Source organism: Aotus nancymaae, unplaced genomic scaffold (assembly GCF_030222135.1).
Source record: "Aotus nancymaae isolate 86718 unplaced genomic scaffold, 86718_ANA_hifiasm-v0.15.2.pri h1tg000036l, whole genome shotgun sequence".
NCBI classification, from domain to species: domain Eukaryota; kingdom Metazoa; phylum Chordata; class Mammalia; order Primates; family Aotidae; genus Aotus; species Aotus nancymaae.
In genome coordinates, this window is record NW_026988450.1 from 86,150,359 (window position 1) to 86,171,474 (window position 21,116).

The 21,116-nt window shown below is 43.0% G+C and overlaps 1 protein-coding gene across 2 annotated transcripts in view; it reads right to left on the reverse strand.

Moving 5' to 3' along the window:
• FAM135B (family with sequence similarity 135 member B) overlaps positions 1–21,116 on the reverse strand; it is a 347,663-nt gene that overhangs the window by 159,271 nt on the left and 167,276 nt on the right. For both annotated transcript variants that reach the window (XM_064384625.1, XM_012461173.3), the window contains exon 3: positions 18,776–18,855. In XM_064384625.1, the coding sequence (XP_064240695.1) occupies positions 18,776–18,855 (80 nt within the window). The remainder of the gene's footprint in view (positions 1–18,775; positions 18,856–21,116) is intronic.

A 21,116-nucleotide genomic window follows, 5' to 3' on the forward strand; every position in this document is an offset into this window, starting at 1 on the left:
TGTTTTTCTTGATATTATTCTAAAACTCTAAAATTGATTTTTTTAAATAAAAATTTGGGATCAATTACCGCTTCAAAGTCCCATTACTTTAACAAACGTTCACACTCTCTTCCTCATGAATGTTAAAGCCAACTGAGAGGCACGGTGAGCTCAGGGTAAGCACTGCAATTACACATAGCCCAGTTTGTCGTGACCTGGGATGCCATCTGTTCTCACATCATGGCACAACTCTGTGCTGAGCGGATGCGACCCAGCCAGGCCTGGCATCTGGGGCCCTCACGTGTAGGTGCTATGGAGGGGCATGTCTGTTCCCATCATGTCGTGTGATCAGACGTGTGCATCTGCTAAGTCACTCCCTCAATACCACAGAGTTGAAATATGGAAAGAAAGGAAGTCTATAAAAAAACAGTTAAGAAATATGGCATGAGTCAAGGATGGTGAGGACGAGGGGTGGGGCAGCTGACGTTTGACTATTACTTCCGTGGCAAGGGCTTGCATGACCTGAGTAAATCTGCCACATGACCCCGAGAGACAGGGTCTACTTCTGCTATCATGCTTATATGTAGAAACTGAGGCACCGGGCGCTTGCACAGTCTCACCATTTAAGAAGCGGAGCCAGGATTTGAACCCAGATAGACAACTAGAAGTTATACTCCTAAAATAGGTCTTCACTGTATAAATATTTATTAAAATAATAAGACAAACATTTCATTCACTGCATTTTTAAAAACATTTAACATATTTAAGAAAGGCAACTGAAATAACACGTGTGTAGTTCACCTAGAAGCCAGTCCATGGAATGCTGTCTGAGAGACCCCCTAAAGGTCTAATGTCACTGCCTCATCATCCGTGAGAACATCCAATGAGAGCTGGGAGCATGAAGAGAAGGAGGCTGGTGAGGATGCTGAGCAAAGGAAGGAATCCGGATCTGCGTCAGGCAGTGCTAGGGGCACGAGGGGAAGCTGAACATCCAAGACGGAGGAGACAGCCCCGATGGTCTGAAAACTTTGATTAGAGGCAGAGGTAAGGGTGGATAAGGGGGTGAGGATGAAGCTCAGGTCCATCTTGCTGGGCCCCTGCATGGCAGGGCCATTTATCAACAAAGCTGATTCCTTCCTTCAGCAAACGCTTGCCACAGGTCCTGTTCCCAACACCATGGGCACAGAAAGGAACGAACACCACCTGTCCAGACCTGGAAGCTGGACCATCTGGACTTGAATCCTATCTCCACAACTTAATACTTGGGGAGCCTTGGGCAAGTCAGTGGGTTTCTCTATGCCTCTATTTCCCCTTCTGCTAAACAGAGACCTATTCATATAACTTATCATATAGGGAAGATGTGATGAGTTAAGTACTTCATACATGTGAAATATTACAAATAACTCCTGGCACATAAACACCACTTGGTAGTGATTTGCTGAAAGTAACATTGTTATTAAATTCAAGAGGAGATGCAGACGGAAAAATAACTAAGCCCGTATATAGTAAATTAAGTGGAGTCACCTAAAGAAAAAAACTGAGTAAGGACTTGTGTGTCAACAGGTGAAGCAGAGAATCTATTAAAAGAAAAAAATTGGGTAATAATTTCTCTCTCAGAAGGTGACATTTGAGCTAAGACATGAATTAATTAAGGAAACAAGCTAGACAAATGTTGGGAGAAAAATCACCAACTGCCAGGCCAAAACATTCCCAAGTGCAGAAGCTCTGAACTGGGAATGAACTTGGTGCATTTAAGAATAGGAGCAACAGGGAAGAGGGACAGAAGATGAGTGTAAGAGGAACTCAGAGATGAGATGACCTCAAATGAACCAGGACCTGCTAAGAAGTTTAGATATTTTTCCATGGTTTACAGAATACAATAACATAGTAGTGGCAAACCAGACTGTCTGGGTTGGAACCCTGACCCAACCTCTTACTAAGTGTGTATATCAGTATTTTCATCTGTAAAGTGGGGATAATAATAGTACCTATCCCATAGAGTTGGAACCCTGACCCAACCTCTTACTAAGTGTGTATGTCAGTATTTTCATCTGTAAAGTGGGGATAATAATAGTACCTATCCCATAGAGTTGGAACCCTGACCCAACCTCTTACTAAGTGTGTATGTCAGTATTTTCATCTGTAAAGTGGGGATAATAATAGTACCTACCCCATAGAATTTTGAGATGTGGGAAGAGTCAATACACACAAAGAGCTTAGAATAGTGCCTGATGCATATTAACCTTTACCTAAGTGATAGTTGCTGCTGCTGTTGGCATTGTCATCATCATCATCATCATCATCATCATCATCATCATCAGATTTTGAATAGGTGCCCAACATAAGCTTAATCACCTGTAAAATATATTAATTGGACTTCTGTGTGGAATGACAGAGGTTGGTCCCTCTGTAGCTGTGGTGAAAAAATCTGAGTTGAAACATAACAGCCTCTCGAGAATGGTAGAGAGAGATCACTGCATTGGATACACACTGAAGGAGCTGATAGTTCCAGGCATCTGGATTTCAAAGTTTCCCTGAATATAAGCATGTTGGGTCATGATAGGTAAAGTCTTTTTGAAGAATATGAAGCTAAAATGAATATAGTGTACCAAAAAAAAAATGTAAGATAAAACAAAACACCTCTCATGCTCTTATTTCAAGTGCAGGTTGAGTAAAAGCAACTCTCTTTGAAGACAACGCATTCCTCATTGCCTCTCCTAGACAAATTCCCAATTAGCTAACAAGACAAAATGAGAAGCACTGTTTCTATAACCGTACAAGTAAAATATGGATATTGAAACACAAGGTAAGTATTTTATGCTAATTTTCTCAAGTGAGAAGATTTAACATAAATTCATCCTCTTATCTCTGGCTTGTCTTTGGAAAGAAAGGGCCATGTGACAGATGCACAGAAAGCCAGTTTGTGAGAAGCCCTATCTTGTGAGAACACTCTCCAGCACAACCCTACTCTGGTTTGAAATGTGTCTTGTTCAAATTGTTGGGCCTCTGTGGAGAACCTTAGCTCTACTCAATTGTCTAAAGTAATATTTTCCAAACTTTTCACTGGGCACACATAATTAAGACAATTAATCATAGTCATGATATAAAAACCAAGAGTGCCTTTGACTCCTGATCTCTCAAACAATAAAAGTAGCTAGAAGGACTATATAACTTGCCCAGATACTGAACTGGGAGCTTTTTATCTATTAATGGATTTAATACTGCTATTTCCACAATTTCAGTCATTCACAGAAAACTTTCATGATTTTAACTATATCCCTCTACCAGCATGACTTAATAATTCTTGTTTGCAATGATTCTTTCTGTATTTAAATTTATTTGAAAGTAAAATGTGCTATTATTTCTTTAAATTATAAAACAACAACAGTGTTACTTTCCATACATAGAAGGCATTGTTAAAAACAAATTCAACAAAAACCAATCAACACTATCAAAGTCTAGCCAGATACTATTGCCAATCAGAGGAGCCAATACTGCACTTACTTAGCTAAAAAGAGAGATTAGCAAGGCTTAATATTTATTAGCCTCAAACGTATTTTTCCTTAAACAGAAGAAGCTTTTCCAAAAGAATTTTTATCTAGTTGCATTAACTCCACATGTGCCCTAAAAGTATCTCGACTCTTCCCACCAGCATCAAGACAAAGGTTGACAGTTGCACAGACAATACCCAGAGGATCTTCCTTTCTGGAAAAAAACCCTGAGAACTGTGCCCAGTCATGGCCATATAAATAAATCCTAGCAAATGAGACATCAAAGTGGCTTTATTGAATCTCCAAGAAGACCTTTAAAAGAAAGGGGCTGGCTGGGTGTGGTGGCTCACACCTGTGATTCCAGCACTTTGGTAGACCAAGGTGGGAGGATCACTTGGGACCAGGAGTTAAAGATCAGCCTAGGCAACATACCCAGACCCTGTTTCTACCAAAAAAAGAAAAATCAGCTAGGCATGCTGGCATGCACCTGCAGCCCCAGCTACTCTCCAGGCTAAGGTAGGGAGGACACTTGAGCCTAGCAGTTGGAGGCTGCAGTGAGCTATGATCATACCATTGCACTCCAGCCAGAGTGACAGGATGAGATTCTAAAATAAATAAATAAATAGGAAGGGGCTGTGTGCCTTCCTGTTTTACTTTTCTTTTCCTTCTGGCTGTACCTCAGATGTGATCACTGAAGCTTCAGAAGTTGCCCTCAGGTGATCTTGAAAGTAGAAACTACATGACAGAATGAAGGAGGGAAAAGTAGGCTGGAACCTGGGTCCTTGATAGACACTTGGAGCCACTACATCAATTTAGGTTGCTCACCTCTGGACGTTAGTGGGAGGAAGACATCATCTTTTATTTGATTGAAGCCCTAGAGGTCATGACTCCGTCGCTCCCGTACCAGTATTGCTACTATACTGTACCTTGGGAACTGGTGACTTAAGCTTTTAGACACCCTGTGACATAAGAATTACCATCCTTATCCTACCGATAAAATAAATGAAATTCAGAGAGATCAAGTAACTTGCCCAAAGGCACAAAAGCCCTAAGAGACCAAGCCAAGATGTGAGCTCAGCTTTGTCTGCCTTCAAAGCCCCTGGTCCTCTGACTATCCTGTTGCCTCTCAAAGAAGGCCCAATTCATTTCACTATCATGAAAAATAATTCTTAAAATAAATGAGGAAAGAGAAAATTTCTTGTTTTTATTATGCAGATGAACCCCAAAAACAACAATGAGCGCAGCAGAGCTGGATCCAACTCCACCAGAACTGACACCCACTCACCAGGCCTCGCCATTTCATTTGTTTGCCTTGGCTGCCAACAGCAGGCTACCTGGAGTCTGCAAGCTGCCTGGTGGCTTAGGGAATGGTTAAGATACACATGTATGAATACACATACACACACACACACACACACACACACACACACACCCCAAATACAAAAATTAAGCTGCAAAGTCAAAATTAATCATGCTTAATTGAATTTCCTCAAAATGATAGTCCATTGGTCCCATAAAATGGACCGATGGAGTCTTTATAAAAATGTCATTATATTTCCAGGGACTTTGTAGGTAGATTTTCTTACTTTGTAACATTTCTTGAGTATGCAAAAAAATCACAAATGTGTATGAATAAAGAGGTATTAGGAGGTAATTAATTTTGAAAATACATGTTGAAGAAAATACATATTTTTCGGATCCATTTGTGGGAAATTTTAATGCAATTAAAATTGGTATATTTTAATATAATTGCTAGGAAGTGGAATCACCAAAACTGACAGTGGAGTTTTGGTTTTTTTGTTTGTTTTTTTTGTTATGAGAGTCAATTTTGCTCTATAACCCAGTGCAATGGCATGATCTCGGCTCACTGCAAGCTCTGTATGCTGGATTCAAGTGATTCTTGTGCCTCAGCCTCCCAAGTATCTGGGATTACAGCCACTGTTTTTGAAATGGCTCTAAGGGACCCAGTGTAGGGTGTACAGCATCTCTGTGAGCAGGACTGTTACCCTGAGAACACTGCCCTTTCTCATTTCTCATTTGAGAGGTCCTGATAACTTGTCCCTCCTGTGTTCCTTGGGAATAATTTTTTTAAAAATCCACAAGTTAATACTCATGGATAGAAATGAGCCTGTGGCCTAGCCAAGGCATGTATATTCAGCAGAGCTTGGAGACTGCCCTTCTGCCATTCATGGCAACCTCTATTCCATTTGCCTAACAGCCTCCCTAGCTCAGAAATAAAATCTATTTCTTTTCACATTTACGGTGCTTTCCACTGGCACCCAATGAAAATGCATCTGTGGGCAGTTCAAGAATCAAAGTCCTCTGCTGCAAAGGTCCTCAAAGATGCGGCCTTCACATTTAAAGCATGAAGACTATAGAATTTCTTCTTATAACTGTAAGTCACTAAGGAGAAAATATTAAACCTTGCAATTATCCATCATTAATATCAACCTATTAGCTACAATTTTAGAGTTCCAAGGTTCTGGGAGAGGAAAGGATTTATCTTGTGTGGCCCTACGTGAATTTTTCTCTTCAATATTTTCTCCCCATGACATTTCATTTTATTATTATTATTATTTTTTGAAACGGAGTCTCGCTCTGTTGCCAGGCTGGAATGCAGTGGTGCAATCTCAGCTCACTGCAACCTCTGCCTCCCAAGTTCAAGCAATTCTCCTGCCTCAGCCTCCCGAATAGCTGGGACTACAGGCATGTGTCACCACGCCCAGCTAATTTTTTGTGAGCAGGACTGTTACCCTGAGAGCACTCCCCTTTTTCAGTAGAGATGGATTTTCACCATGTTGGCCAGGATAGTCTTGATCTCTTAATGATCCACCTACCTCAGTCTCCCAAAGTTCTGGGATTACAGGCATGAACAACAGTGACCACCTTCATTTTACTTTTAAAGTTTGACTCAGGAGGCCAGTGTGGTGGCTCACACCTGTAATCCCAGCATTTTGGGAGGCTACGGCAGGCAGATCATGAGGTCAGGAATTTGAGACCAGTCTGGCCAAGATGGTGAAACCCTGTCTACTACAAATACAAAAATTAGCTGGGTGCAGTGGTAGGTGCCTATAATCCCAGCTCATCAGGAGGCTGAGGCAGGAGAATCGCTTGAACTGGAAAGCAGAGGTCGCAGTGAGCCAAGATAATGCCACTGCACTCTAACCTGGGTGCAAGCCAAGATAATGCCACTGCACTCTAGCCTGGAGTCTCTAGCGAGACTCTATCTCAAAAAAAAAAAAAAAGTTTGACTCAGGAGATCTGGGAGTCAGGTCAAGAAACGGACTTTAGCAAATGTGCACAGATTCCATGAGTCAGGTCCTTGGGCCACACATTGAGGAACTCTAGGCTAACTCTTTTGCACTCCCTCAAACCAAACGCCACACACTATGGTTTGAGGAGGTGCAGAATGGTTCTCTCCACACTGACTCTAAACATTTTCTACGGGGATACTTCAAATGCCAGGCATCATACTTCATTCTTAGTCTGTCAGACATATCCTGACCAAAACAGAAAGGGCTGTCTTGCCTCTTTTGGTTACTTTGTTTTCTCCAAATAATCAGGATCTTTTTTCTTTAAATAACAGTTTAATGACTATCAGAACTCCAAATGGCATATTGTCCCATTGATATTCTTCCCGAAACAACCTATTTTGTCTAGCCTTCAAGAGCTCCATTTTCTTTCTTTTCTAATTTCATGAAATTCCGCTTTCCTCTTCCTTTGTTTTGTTCCAAGCTCTGTCTTCAGATGTGGCTTTTCATCCACTCATTCAACAAACATGCATGAGATTTCTATTCTGCCCCAGGCCCTCCGCTAGGCACCAGCCAGCTAGCATTGAAGAAAGCAACATGGTGCCAGCACCTTGGAGTGTGCATTTCAGCATCACCTTACTCATGAAAGATTAACTTGTATCTCCATGTTTCAAAAGAAAAAAAAAAAAGGTTTCTCATGTTAAAAAGACCTGGATGACTCCAAATATATGTACACAATTTTATAATACCCTTTTCATTGTACATGGCCTCATACCATGCTGAACCCCTGCCTGAACCCTCCAATGCAAGGGAAGTTCCCTGCTGTGGAAGACAACATTGTAGCTCGGCATCTCAGGGTTCAGAGAGAGCTCTGGACCAGTGCCTGGCACACGAGAGACACTCAACAAACACTGAACAAGTAAAACTCCTTCAGGACTAACTTTCCAGTCCATGCAACTTCTCCCACCTTCTGTTATAAAACCAAAATAGCCAGTGCTGATGGGGGTTCATCACGTTGGACTCTCTTTTCAGAATGACATTTTTAATTCTCATAAAAACACAAGAAGGAAGTGTCAATATTACTGTTATTCCCATTTTACAAAGAAGAAACATGAATTTCAGGGAGGTGAGTGAGGAGTCCAAGGTCATCCAGTGTGAGTGCCGGCCCAGGCTTCTGATTCTAGAATCTGCGTAAACGGTACTCTAGACACCAAGGCTGTTCTCTCTTCCACCCACAAGACAGAGGTTGTTCTCTCTTTCACTTTAGGCCACTCTGAAGCTTTGTGCTACATCTCTGGATGCATGCTTCAAGGGCCCTTCACTTGTCCCTCATCCCTAGGTTTGTTTGCTTAAAACTCATTGTACTGGGTGAAGTTACCCATGCAGCAGCTGCTACTGCCACTGCATGAGCAAGGGGCAGGTAGCGAAGCTAACCAGGGGAGCATGGAGCCTTACTCACTAGGGAACGAACGCAGGGCAGGACTGCTGACTTCAAGTGAGCCCAAGTCATAAAGATCTGCTGGGGGGACCCTCCTCATTTCCTGAGCAGATGAAGATTTGCCTTGATGACCTGCACCAGAAATCAGGACACCAGAAGTCAGGTGTGCCTCACAAAAGAGAGAAGCCTTGCCAAGGAGTCCCCCCTGAGCCCTGAGTCCTTGGGCCCTCCCCTCCCAAGCCCACATCACTCACGTTGTGACTGCCACGCAATGTCTCTGTTCCACACCCTGGTCTTTGGGCCCCATGAGAGTAGCGCCAGCCACCAAGCTGGCTGTCAACAGTGCCTCATACACAGAAAACTTTCAAAAATAGAATTTTATGCTGAGTAAGTATCTTAACAGAAATCACAACACAACACTTTCCAGTTAGAATGGCAATTATTAAAAACTCAGGAGACAACAGATGCTGGAGAGGATGTGAAGAAACAGGAACATTTTACACTTTTGGTGAGAGTGTAAATTAGTTCAACCATTATGGAAGACAGTGTGGTGATTCTCCAAGGATCTAGAACCAGAAATACCATTTGATCCAGGAGTCCCATTACTGAGTATACACACAAAGGATTATAAATCATTCCACTATAACGACATATGCACATTTATGTTTATTGCAGCACTATTTACAATAGTAAAGACCTGGTACCAACCCAAATGCCCATCAATGACAGACTGGATAAAGAAAATGAGGCATATATACACCATGGAATACTATGCAGCCATAAAAAAGAATGAGTTCATGTCCTTTGCAAGGACATGGATGAAGTTGGAAACCAACATTCTCAGCAAACTAACACAGGAACAGAAAACCAAATATCACATATTGTCACTCATAAGTGAGAACTGAACAATTAGAACACATGAACACAGGGAGGGGAACATCACACATCAGGGCCTGTTGCGGGGTAAGGGGACAAGGGGAGGGAGAGCATTAGGATAAATGCCTAATGCATGCGGGGCTTAAAACCTAGATGATGGGTTGATAGGTGCGGCAAACCACCATAGCACACGTATACCTATGCAACAAACCTGCACGTTCTGCACATATATCCTAGAATTTAAAGTAAAATAAAATAATAATGAAGTAGCCACCATGCTAATCCCAATTAAAAAGAAATCACAACAAATGTGGGGTGTACTAACAGGTTATTTCTGCCAGATGTGGCAGGAGATGGTGCAAGCCTGTAATGTCCTGGTACACGTGCCTGCACATGAGAATCCATCAACAGGACAGGAAATCTATCAAGCACCCACATAATGTTACCTGAACTGACCCTGCAAACATTTCTACAGGGTCATTCCTATCACTGCTATTCCCATTTATAGATAGCTAAACAGTGGCACAGAAGCTACTGGTTCAGGGTCACAGGGACCAAGGTGGACTCAGGTCTGGCCAATTTCAAATCCTACTTCCTAACTGCTATACTATTCCTACCAGTTTCTGGACACAGATGGTTGTTATACCCAGGCGAGTTAGATGGAACTGCACCAGGCTCTGAGTTTGAATCACGAGTCCTTTATTAATTAACCGGCGACGAAGAGATGACTAACACTCAAAATTCTCTCAGCCCCGAGGAAGGGGCTGGATTCCTTTTTATACCTTGCTTAAGGTAAGGGAGGGGGAGCCTAGCTGGAGCAGAGTTTACAGAAGCAGAACAAGCAAGTTAGATAAGGAGGCTGGTAACTAGGAGGCAGGAGGTTCTCATGATTGTTCATTTCCAAGGAGGGTATACACAAGACATTCCCATGATTGCTGGTTACCAAGGCGGGTATTTGGTACTTGTCATACAACCAATCAAGGGGGGGCATTCAGAATGGCAAGTGGGCTTGCCAAGCAGGCTATGGTTACAAAGGTTATATGTTCCTATAGTTCTAAGTACAGCATGACCCAGCACAGTAGCAAGACCCAGGTGTGCACTTAAGGGAGGAGTGGCAGGAAGGGTGAGGCGGAGGTCACGATGGAGTCTATCTGGCTCTCAGCAAAATGGAGTCTGGCTGGCTAACGCAGGTTAGGTAAACACATGGTAAAACAGCAGACAATGACGTGTATGCAAATAACTTATCGTGGGTGTGCCCTCAGTGAGACCCAGATGGGTAGTGGGGAACCAGGGTAGCGAAAGAGAGGAAGACCGGCCTGGGCACATTTCAGAGGTCCTGAGAAGGGCGCCTGAGTCTGATTGTCAGGGGACTCAGGAGTGAGTGTTACCTCCAGGAATCCTCCCATCCTGAGACAAGGGAACTGGGTTTCCATGACCCCGCGTTAGCAGCCATTTGTTCACAGCAAAGATTGGAGTGAGGATGGGGGATGATGGGATTCAAACTCCCAGGACAGTTTAATTATTGGACAAAATCCTTCCTGTCATCTGGGTGTGGCCCTCCACAGGGAAGCCCCAGTGGAAACACAGTAAAATAGTGTAGAAGAAGCACAGAAATGCAGGTGGGGCGTGGAAGGGGCTACGTGCTGCATGTCTACAGCTTGTGCGAAGGACGTTCAGTTGAGTAACTATTAATTCTGACAGGGGCAGGAGACTTCCCTTAGACCACCTGGTTGTTGAAGGCTGCATGCATTCTTTTTGTCAGTCCAGAGGGAGGAGAGGCAGAAAAGGAAAAAAAAAGGAAGGGGTAGACATTAAAAGTAGAAGGAACTTCAAAAACAGGAGCTGAGATGAGTCAAGGTACATGACTGCACAGACTGATGAAAGCTCCTGAAGAGGGCCCTAGATGCCAACAGGAATCAAGACACCATCTCAGGGACAAAGGATACAGCGGCAATCTGGTTTGACCCAAAGGAAGTGGGGTGGTCACCCATGCAGCTGGCAGAGCAGATTTCTGACCTGCTCGGAGTGGAAGGAAAGGGCCCCTGGGCTTTGCATTTCTGAGCTGACTGCTGTGACCTGCCTGGAAGCCGAAGAGATGGAAGAGCCCCTTTAAGTGCTTTGTTTAATCAGGAAGCCCACCCTGCCGGCCCTGGGCAGGCTCTCCTGTGGTCCCAGGCCAGTACATAGAGCCTGGGAGCTGCAGTGTTTTACCTGCTTAGAATTTTCCATGAAAACAGACATTTGATATTTAGGTGCTTTAATGGACCCTGAAAAGAAATTAGATTGATTCATTTGAAGAATAAATGTCTCTCCCCCGCCCTCTACATGGTAAAACTCTTAAATGCTTCTACTTAATGGAAATGGAAATTACCTCTCAAAACATTACGAAAACTAATCATGGCAATTTTTATACGTTTCCACAATTTATTGTGCTATCTTTTCTCTTGCTTTGATGAACAATGACTAGCAGATGCCTGTTTTGTGCCTAATCATTTAACGCAGCCTCAATTGACTTGAACAGACCCCTCTCCCAAGTATGATTCAACTGAGCAGCTCCCCAAGGGAAAAAAATAACATCTCTATGTAGGAAGAGACTGCAGAATCTATTAAATAGCAACATTTTGGTGGAAGAAAAGAGCCAAAGCTAAGTATACTTAAGATTTATTCACACAGACATGGACATACCAATTGCTTTGTAACCCTAAACTCAAAAGAAAAGAAAAACATAAGCAAGTCTTCGAAGTAAGCATAATTACATTTTAAAATGTCTTACATCTGTTTTATCTTCCTTGAATATCTGAACTCTCACATTCAATTAATTATCATACATCTTTGTATTTCTCAGGGAATAGTACACTTTCTGGTTTGTAGGGGGCATCTGAAAAATTTGTTGAACTCAGATAAATATCATTTTGGATCCAAATGTCATAGGCTTGACTGACAAGTATATTAAGTTCAGTGAATATGTTAGAAATAAGATGAATCAAATCAATTATACATACACACATGTATATACATGTATATATTTATAAGTATAGACATTTATATTTATAGGAAGACCACCTGAAATTAATTATATACACACATGCATGTGTATATATATACATATGCATATATGTTTGTGTGTGCATATGTCTTATGATTACTACAATGAATAGTGAAAGTATCATTCAATTTGAGTACTGAGACACACAATAAAGTTCCTGAAAATCTTCATCGCAGTTTTTCTAAGAAAAAGTTTCTGTTCTGTTCTAGCTGCATAAGTAGCGGTTGGCAAGCCACATCCTATTGGTGGGCCTCCTCTTAGAAACTATTAGATGAGGCCAGGTGCGGTGGCTCATGCCTGTAATGCCAGCATTTTGGGCGGCCAAGGCAGGTGGATCACTTGAGGTCAGGAGTTAAAGATAAGCCTGGTCAACAAGGTGAAACCCGTCTCTACTAAAAATACAAAAATTAGCCAGGGGTGGTGGTGTGTGCCTGTAATCCCAGCCACTCAGGAGGCTGAGGCAGGAGAATTGTTTGAACCCAAAAGGCAAAGGTTGCAGTGAGCTGAGATTACACCACTGCACTCCAGCCTGGGTGACAGAGTGAGACTCCATCTCAGAAAAAAAAGGAATAAAAAGAAACTATCAGATGAGACTGTACAACCTGACTCTTCCTTGAATGTTTAGACCTCATGTCTCTAAGGGTACACAGGAATGCAGCAATGATACAAAAGGCCTGTCATGATCTATCATTTTTTTTTTCTGAGACAGATTCTCACTCTCTTGCCCAGGCTGGAGGGCAGTGGTGTGATCTCGGCTCACTGCAACCTCCACCTCCTAGATTCAAGTGATTCTCCTGTCTCAGCCACCTGAGTAACTGGGACTACAGGCATATACTACCACGCCCAGCTAATTTTTTGTATTTTTAGTAGAGACGTGGTTTCGCCATGTTGGCCAAGCTGGTCTTGAACTCCTGACCTCAGATGATCCACCCGCCTCAGTCTCCTGAAGTGCCAGGATTATAGGTGTGAGCCGTCGTGCCCAGCCACAGTCTGTATCATTCTTTAAGGCCATTGTGCCCACAGGGATTAGCAAATGCTGCTGGTCACAGTCTTGGTCCTGAGCTTATTGTCCCAGTCATTCTTGTATCCCACTCTCCATCCTCCATCAATGTTCATCTTCCCATCTTGCCTTCACATTAAAGGTTCAGCAGCATCCCTCCTGTTTAACCTTGGCACCTCACATGGTTTTGCTATGTTCCCACCTAAATCTCATCTTCAATTCCTACATGTTGTGGGAAGGACCCAGTGGGAGGTAATTGAATCACAGAGACAAGTATGTCTCGTGCTGTTCTCATGTTAGTGAGTAAGTCTCACGAGATCTGATGGTTTCAAAAAAAGGAGTTCCCCTACACAAACTCTGCCTCTCTTTGCCTGCTGCCATCCATGTAAGATGTGACTTGCTCCTCCTTGCCTTCCCCAGTGATTGAGAGGCTTCCCCAGCCACACAAGACTGTAAGTCCAATTAAACCTCGTTCTTATGTAAATTGCCCAGACTTGGGTCTGTCTTCCTTAGCAGCATGAAGATCATCTAATACAGCACCCCTTCACCCATGCTATGAGGGCCCTGTCTCACTCACATGTTTAAATCACCCTGTTTAAACATTCCCACTGGATCACATTTGCCTCAGAAACACTTCTGTTGGCTCCATCTGCAAGCTTCTCTTGAATGCATGGTAAGACTTTTTATTAACTAATAATATTAATAATAACAGTTGCATTTTATTTTTACCATTATGTATCAAGCACTGTGCTAGGAGCTTCGCCATCATGCTCTCAAATCCTCTCAGAAACCCTAGGCTAAAAGTATGACTACCCCCATTGTGGTAAAAAAAATTGAAGCCTCAGTGGTTGAAAGGCACACATAGGTCTGATGTGAATGAGTGGGATGTAATGTGACTGTCTGAGTCCAAGTCTTTTCTGCTGCAGTGTCTGCCTCCCTAATAGTAGATTCTTTTATCTAAGAAATTTCACTGAATCTTCCCAATTTCCACTGACTTTTCTTAATTTTCATTGAAGTTAAAGGAGAACAGGAAGTTGTTGCAATGACTTCTTTCTTTCTTGTTCTTGAACAGTCAAGGAGTATCTTGGTCAGTGAATCATTAGACAGTCACCTGTAATTTGCACTTTTCTATTTCTGGTAATGATAAAGACCTGCATCCTTCATATTCATACCCGACGCTAAGGCCAAACCCCCAATGTTCCCACATCTACACAGAAGGGGCCTCAGGTCTATAAGCACATCTGACTGTATTACAGTTGCTGTCACCATTTGTGGGCCTGTCCCTTCTCAAATGCTAGGATCTTTCTAGCATTTCCAAGAAAACGATTATTCCTAACTGGTGTGAGCTCAAAGCCTGTCATGTTCTATGTAACAAGATATACAGCCAACTCAGAAAACAGCAAACCATCAGTTTTCCAGGGAAGTCTTCCCCAAGTCACCTCTTAAAAAAGAATTGAAAGGAAAATGCGATGGTATGCAGGCTATGCACATGAGGAATTATTATTATATTTTACCCACAGGATCTAATCATACACATCCTGCTTGTACAAGTCAATGAAATACTTATTTCATATCAAGAGAATATGGACCTAAATCATCTATATAATTGAAACATGCTTCCATATAATAAGGCTATTAGAGAACTTACGTATTTAAAAAGAGAATAAAAATGCAGAATCCTGTCCCTCAATTTATGCCACAGCATCACATGTTTGAACAGCACCAGGTCTGACAGATTGCTTTCATTTCATCTGGCTGTGTCTCTGAAACAAAATCAATCTCCTCCGTGTGTTGCAAATGGCCTCCAAACCTGACCACGGCTTGTCTCTCTTCTCACGTTGGCGTTGTTCTTATCAGCAGCCACACAAGACTTCTCCTCATTCTGTGAATCACTTTGCTCCATACGGGTCATTCTATTACCTCTGCCTGGGTCAACCTTCCCTACTTTTGTCTGTGGAACCAATTTCTGCTTGTCCTTCAAGCCCAATCTGAGAGGCTCTTTCTCATCCAAGCCAGCGGCTCCTGGCACAGGCAGTCCTACATGGTCCCATGGTCACCACACTCTCCACCTCTACAGTATTATCTGACCACTTCTGTCTCCCCGAGATGACTCTGAGTATCTCTAGAGCTGGAAGGCAGCCTCTTGTTCTCCAGGATGAATAGCACAGGTCAGAGGCTGCTAATAGGCTACTCTTATGCATAACAGCAACGCTTATTCTAAATAATTGTTATTGTGAGCTCACCATGTGCCAGGCAACAGTCTAATCATTTTACATACATGATTTCTATGTAAACCATGTAATGTTTGTAAATCATTTTACATGCATGAATTTGCACAATCCATTCAATCTTTACCGCAAACCTATAAACACCAACTTCCATCCCCATTTTATAGCTGAGGAACCTGAAAAACGAATTGGTTAAATAACTTTTCTAAAGTCAAGCAGCTTAGAAGTGGGAGAAGTAGAAACTGTACCTGAAAAGCCCAAGCTTGTGGCCCTCACACCTGCTAAATTCTGCCTCCTTGGACCTGGCAAGCTTTTTCTATTTACATTTAGAGATACGTGGAACAAAAAAGCCAAATGAAATCATATGTTTCAACAAGACCATTCAAGTACTGAGTATCAACGACATCATTAGAGTCCAGATGTTTTCACTCCTGGTTCTCTTCCAGTGTCTGATACCTTGTTGCCTAAAGATATAGTTTTCTTTTTTCCCTCAGAAATGCATAGCGGAAATGGAAAATATGTTTAGATAGTTGGCCATAAATAGGACTGCCAAAGCTTCTCCCCATCACTGTACATGCAGACGGTGCTTTCAATGAATGGGGAAAGTCTATTTCCATCCCCCTGGGGCTGGCCTTGTCACCTGCCCTGACCAATGAACTGTAGAGTAAGCCACCCTATGCCAGTCTCCATCTAGGCCTTAGGTGGCCTGGAATCATCTTCATTTTCCCTCTTGGTGAACTCAGCTATCATGTAAGGAGTCTGAGCACTCAACTGGAGACAGAAGCCCAGCTGTCTCTTATCTGGTGCAGCCACTCCAACCAAGGGGTCAGAGAGATGAGTGAAGACATCTTACCTGCTCCATCCTCAGCTGAGATCTCAGCTTAAGGTAGTGCATAAATTTCCCCAGCCTAGGCTGGCTAACTCAAAACATTAGAAAAGAATAAGCCATTGTTAAAAGTCACAAGTTTTGGAGTGCTTCATAATGCAGCGGTCTCTAACCAAAAATAGTATAATTGAAAAATTCACCATGAAGAAGGAATACAAATTCTATACATCTCTCACCTGGGGCACAATCTCATTGTAAATTATTGCTGGCCTCTGCATTAGTATTCTGTTCTAAACAGTATGCTACTGTAAAGCTCAAGGCATACCAACTTCATCATAATTACTCTTCTGTTAAACTATACTAGAAAAGAAAATAGGTTTTTCCCAAAAAAATTATATCTCATTTTCATTTTCTTTGTCTCTGTGTAGTACTATCTCAAGCCCTTCTCTTCCCCAGCTACTCTCTGGGCTCTGCCAACCACTGAGCATCCTGCAGGACTCCGGTCCTCACAGCTGGGGCCTGCCAGCTCCAAAAGATGACTCAGCCGGTGACAGGACCCAAGCTCCTGTTGTCCACAGTCACAAGGAAGAAGCGGAGTCCTTGACGGGAGTTTGGGGATGGCTTTCATCAGGTCGGCTGGGTGTTATTCCACTTGACGTCCAGGTCTCTCACCAAGACCTTCACCTTGACCCTGCGATCAGGTCCCTCATACTCCTGATGATATGACCACTCACAAGCAGCAGGTAGGACTAGCTGGATACTTACCTTGTACTAGTTCCTGTTCTGACAGATATATATTTATAATCTCTACAAAATATAAAGTGTCCTTTTTATAAATGTACTTTCTAAGACAAATATCTATGAAGAATGCATTTTTTTCCTCATATTTCAGGAAACTAAAGCTCAAGCTGCTAGTAACATACCTGGGTTCACAGATATGTTATTATCCAATGTACGCATATGGACACTGGCTCACGCGGGATCAGGGGCCAAATCCCCTGCTCTCTCTGTGGACATCATGGACCTTCTTCTGCTGGAAGGTGGGGTGGGAAAGGGGTGGAGCACAGAATGATAGGAAAGGAGGGAATTGTGGGATTCTTAAATCACTCTGGATCTAGGAGAATGGGTGGCTCACTTTTCCCACTTTTCAGATACCTGATTTCTTCCCAGGAGAGAGGAGTGGAGGGAAAGAGAAGGAACACCTTGGAAATACGGCAGCTTGACTATTACTTAATGCTTTACTCTGCCCAAAGGCAAGGGAGAAGCCGGTGGCCATCAGCGTCTTTCCTTTTGCAGATCACAGGCTTGAGTTATCCTATTGCTCTGAAACCACGGGTCTCTTCTAATGTTCTATCATGTGGCCTGAGGAACCAGGTCCCCCTCCAGACGTCTTCCGAGGTAAATTTAAGCAGAACACCACATCTACATCTCTAACTTGTGGGTATTCAATGGCGTATGATTTCACTCACCATAACACATTGCAAATTCCAAACGAACTTTATGAAGGGTAGATATGACCACAACCCTTAGTTTTACTGGATTGGATTTCTGTAACATTCTTGGCTACTAGTAATTTATAATTAACGTTAAACAGATTTTGCACAGCTCTGTCTTGTTACCTGTTTACTTTAATGCTCCCTACCCTCTACTCTAAACTTTAAGTCTTTCTCTCCTCTTTTTTTTTTTTTTTTTTTTTTTTTAAGAATCCTGTTCTGTCACCCAGGCTGGAGTGCCGCGGTGCTATCTCCACTCACTGCAACCTCTGCCTCCCAGGTTCAAGTGATTCTCCTGCCTCAGCCTCCTGGGTAGCTGAGATTACAGGCACCTGCCACCACACCCAGTTAATTTTTTTGTATTTTTAGTAGAGACGGGGTTTCCCCATGTTGACCAGTCTGGTCTCAAACTTCTGACCTCAGGTGATCCGCCCGCCTCAGCCTCACGAAGTGCTGCGATTACAGGTGTGAGCCACCATGCCCTGCCTCTTCTTCTTCTTAAGGTCTACCTAGCCTGCACAGTTCTCCCAAATTTATTAATGCAAACTCCTAACAGGTCTACTAGTTAATATTATGTCTGTCTTCATTTCTGGCATGATAAGTTCTCTATTTCTGACGTAACACTCTGTGATAGACTACCTGTTCAGAGCCCCGGTTACCACATTGTACTCCAGCCTTCTCAAGATGAGGATCCGGGTTGTCCCTGGCAATCCTTCTCCTCAAGCTGGGAGCACTGCTTTCGGACCCCTCACTGTGCATGGAACATGCACCACAGCGCCTACTCCCTCAGTCCTCTGTACCTAGTTGATTCTCAGGTTCGCTTTAACAGGCTTCCTGTTCTACCCACTTGCTGGACGTCATTTTCCACGGGCATCCTCCCTGACTTGACTTTAACCAAGCCCCCCACAGCCAGTTTGTCTCAAATACTGCCTGTTCCTTTTTCTCAAGCCGGGTCCGCCTTTCCACGATGTGCACATATGGCCACCTCCAACTCTTGGTCTCCGTTTCCAAAACTCACTCATTCAACATTCACCAAAGATTGACTGAGTGCCTCTGCATGCCTTGCACTCTGCTGTGCCCTGGCAAGCAGTGACAAATGAAGATTCACCACTGGGGGCAAGTGCCCCATTGCCATTCTTCTGCTCACCTGTCTGCCCGACGATGGAGGCACTCAGTCTGTGGGGGATCCTCGAGGACACCTTCAAGGTCACCCGGATCTGGTAATACCTAAGAAAAGAGCAGAGGACAGGATGCTGAAGATCAGGCTTCTTAATGTTGACTTCTAAAAGTACCTAGACTTATTCCTGAAAGCCACAGGAAATCAGGGAAGTTTCTTGGCAGCATGCACTATCATCTGGCATCTGTGAGAAATGCATTTTATCAGCAAAGGTGGAGAGGGAGGGGACAGGGCAGTGTTGAAGACAGGAAGTTGAGTTCACTTGAGATCATACGAGACTGAACAAGGTTGGAGATGACGGGAATAGAGGAAAGAAAGAGATGGGTCATGTGACACAGTTTCATTAAGGGGTACGGGTTTTATGTACTCAAGAAAGGTTATTGTTACAGGAAAGCAGGTTAAGCATGGTGGAGAATCCATCTGTAAATTCAGTTTCTATCAGGTTGCAACACAAAAACTACTTCCTTTATTAACATAGCCTCTGAGTTAGCCCTCTTTGAGGCGTCGCCAAATACACTTTTCCCTGTACATTTTGCCTCCTTAATTTTAACACAGCACTCCCATTTTCTAATCCCATCATTTCAGGACAATGTGCAGGTCCTCATGCTGTCAGTTAACTCTCTAATGTGCCCTCTTTTGCCTCAAGTACAAAAGTATCCTTTGAAGTTCTGTGCTTTGCAATTAATGACTTTTTGCCCATAAGCACTGGAGGACATTACTGGCATCATCATTGTTCTCTTCTTTCACTGATTTGAAACCCATTGTGAAATGGAATGTGAATAAACCAAAGTGAAATATAAGAAAAATGGACCATGAACACATCAGTCTCTCATGGCTCACTGAGCTCATAGCTGGGTGAGTACCCTGCTATTAGAGTACTTTCACTGCACATACAGTCACAGAATGTTCTGTTGGTAGTTGCATGCTTGTTTCTGTGTATAAATGATGTACAGAGATAAAGAGAAAAGAGCACTGGTGCTGGATTCATAGCTGTAGTGTGAGTGACACATTTCCAGCTATGTGACTTGAAGTACATCATATAATTTCTCTGAACTTGTTTCTGTATCTGCAAAATGAGTACTTTTTACAAGTAACTGCCATGACTTCTGTTTCCAGAAATATGAAGTAGACAGACATACTTTCCCCTATTTTTTTGCAGTAAGCACAACAAAAACTCTGTATACAAAAACAGTATATAGAAAAACAAGCAAATGAAGATTCTTAAAGGTAGATGAGAAAGCAAATAGGTTAGGGACCTCAGGACCCAAGGAGAGACACGCTGGTGAGGCTTCTGCATTTTCTTTTGCCTCATATATCCCAGACTGGATACTGGAGAAGCCAAGAAGCCAGAAAATAGCCACAGACAAGAAAATTATACCAAAAAAGCCCTCTCCCTCCAGCCAAAGGATCAGGAAGAGAACAGCAAGACAGAAAACTTTTAGGCAACAGCTGTCTACTCCAGCCAAGAAACAGAAAACACTGTGGGCCCACCTCCACCCACACCAGCAAAGGCAAAGTGGGAAGTCTAGACACCCGCCATCCCCAGACTGCATGAAAACACTGCATCCCCACCCAACCTGTCAAGAGAAGGACTTCAGCAGGGAGCCAGGCTTCCATCTGAAACAGATGGTAAAGAGAACCCCACCTGCTCCGTTGAAGTGGAGACCATGTGGGGAGCCCGGACCTCCACCCACCGCCCCGCAGTAATGAGGGCATACATATGCCCACATGATTTTTGACAAAGGTGCAAACGCAGCTCAGTGGAGGAGAGATCGTCTTTTAAAATAAGTTGTCCTGAAGCAATTGTCTATCCACAGACAAAGTAACAGCCACTACCAAACAAACACACCTCAACTTTAATTTCATATCTTACAAAGAAATTATTAGTAACTCAAAGTAGATTGTGAACTTAAATGAAAAATATGAAACTATAAAACAAAGGAAACAGAGAAAAGTCTTTAAATTATTATTTTTTTTAATTATTTTTGAGACAGAGTCTCATTTTGTCACCCAGGCTGGAGTGAAGTGTCTCGATGTCAGCTCATTGCAACCTCCGCTTCCCGGGTTCAAGTGATTCTTCTGCCTCAGCCTCCCGAGTAGCTGGGATCACAGGTTCCCACAACTATGCTTGGCTAATTTTTTTTATTTTTAGTAGAGACAGGGTTTCACCATGTTTACCAGGCTGGTCTCGAACTCCTGACCTCAGGTGATTCACCTGCCTCAGCTTCCTAAAGTGCTGGGATTACAGGTGTGGGCCACTGCACCTGGCCTAAAATATATTCTAAATGGAGAGTTAAGCAAAAAGTTTTTA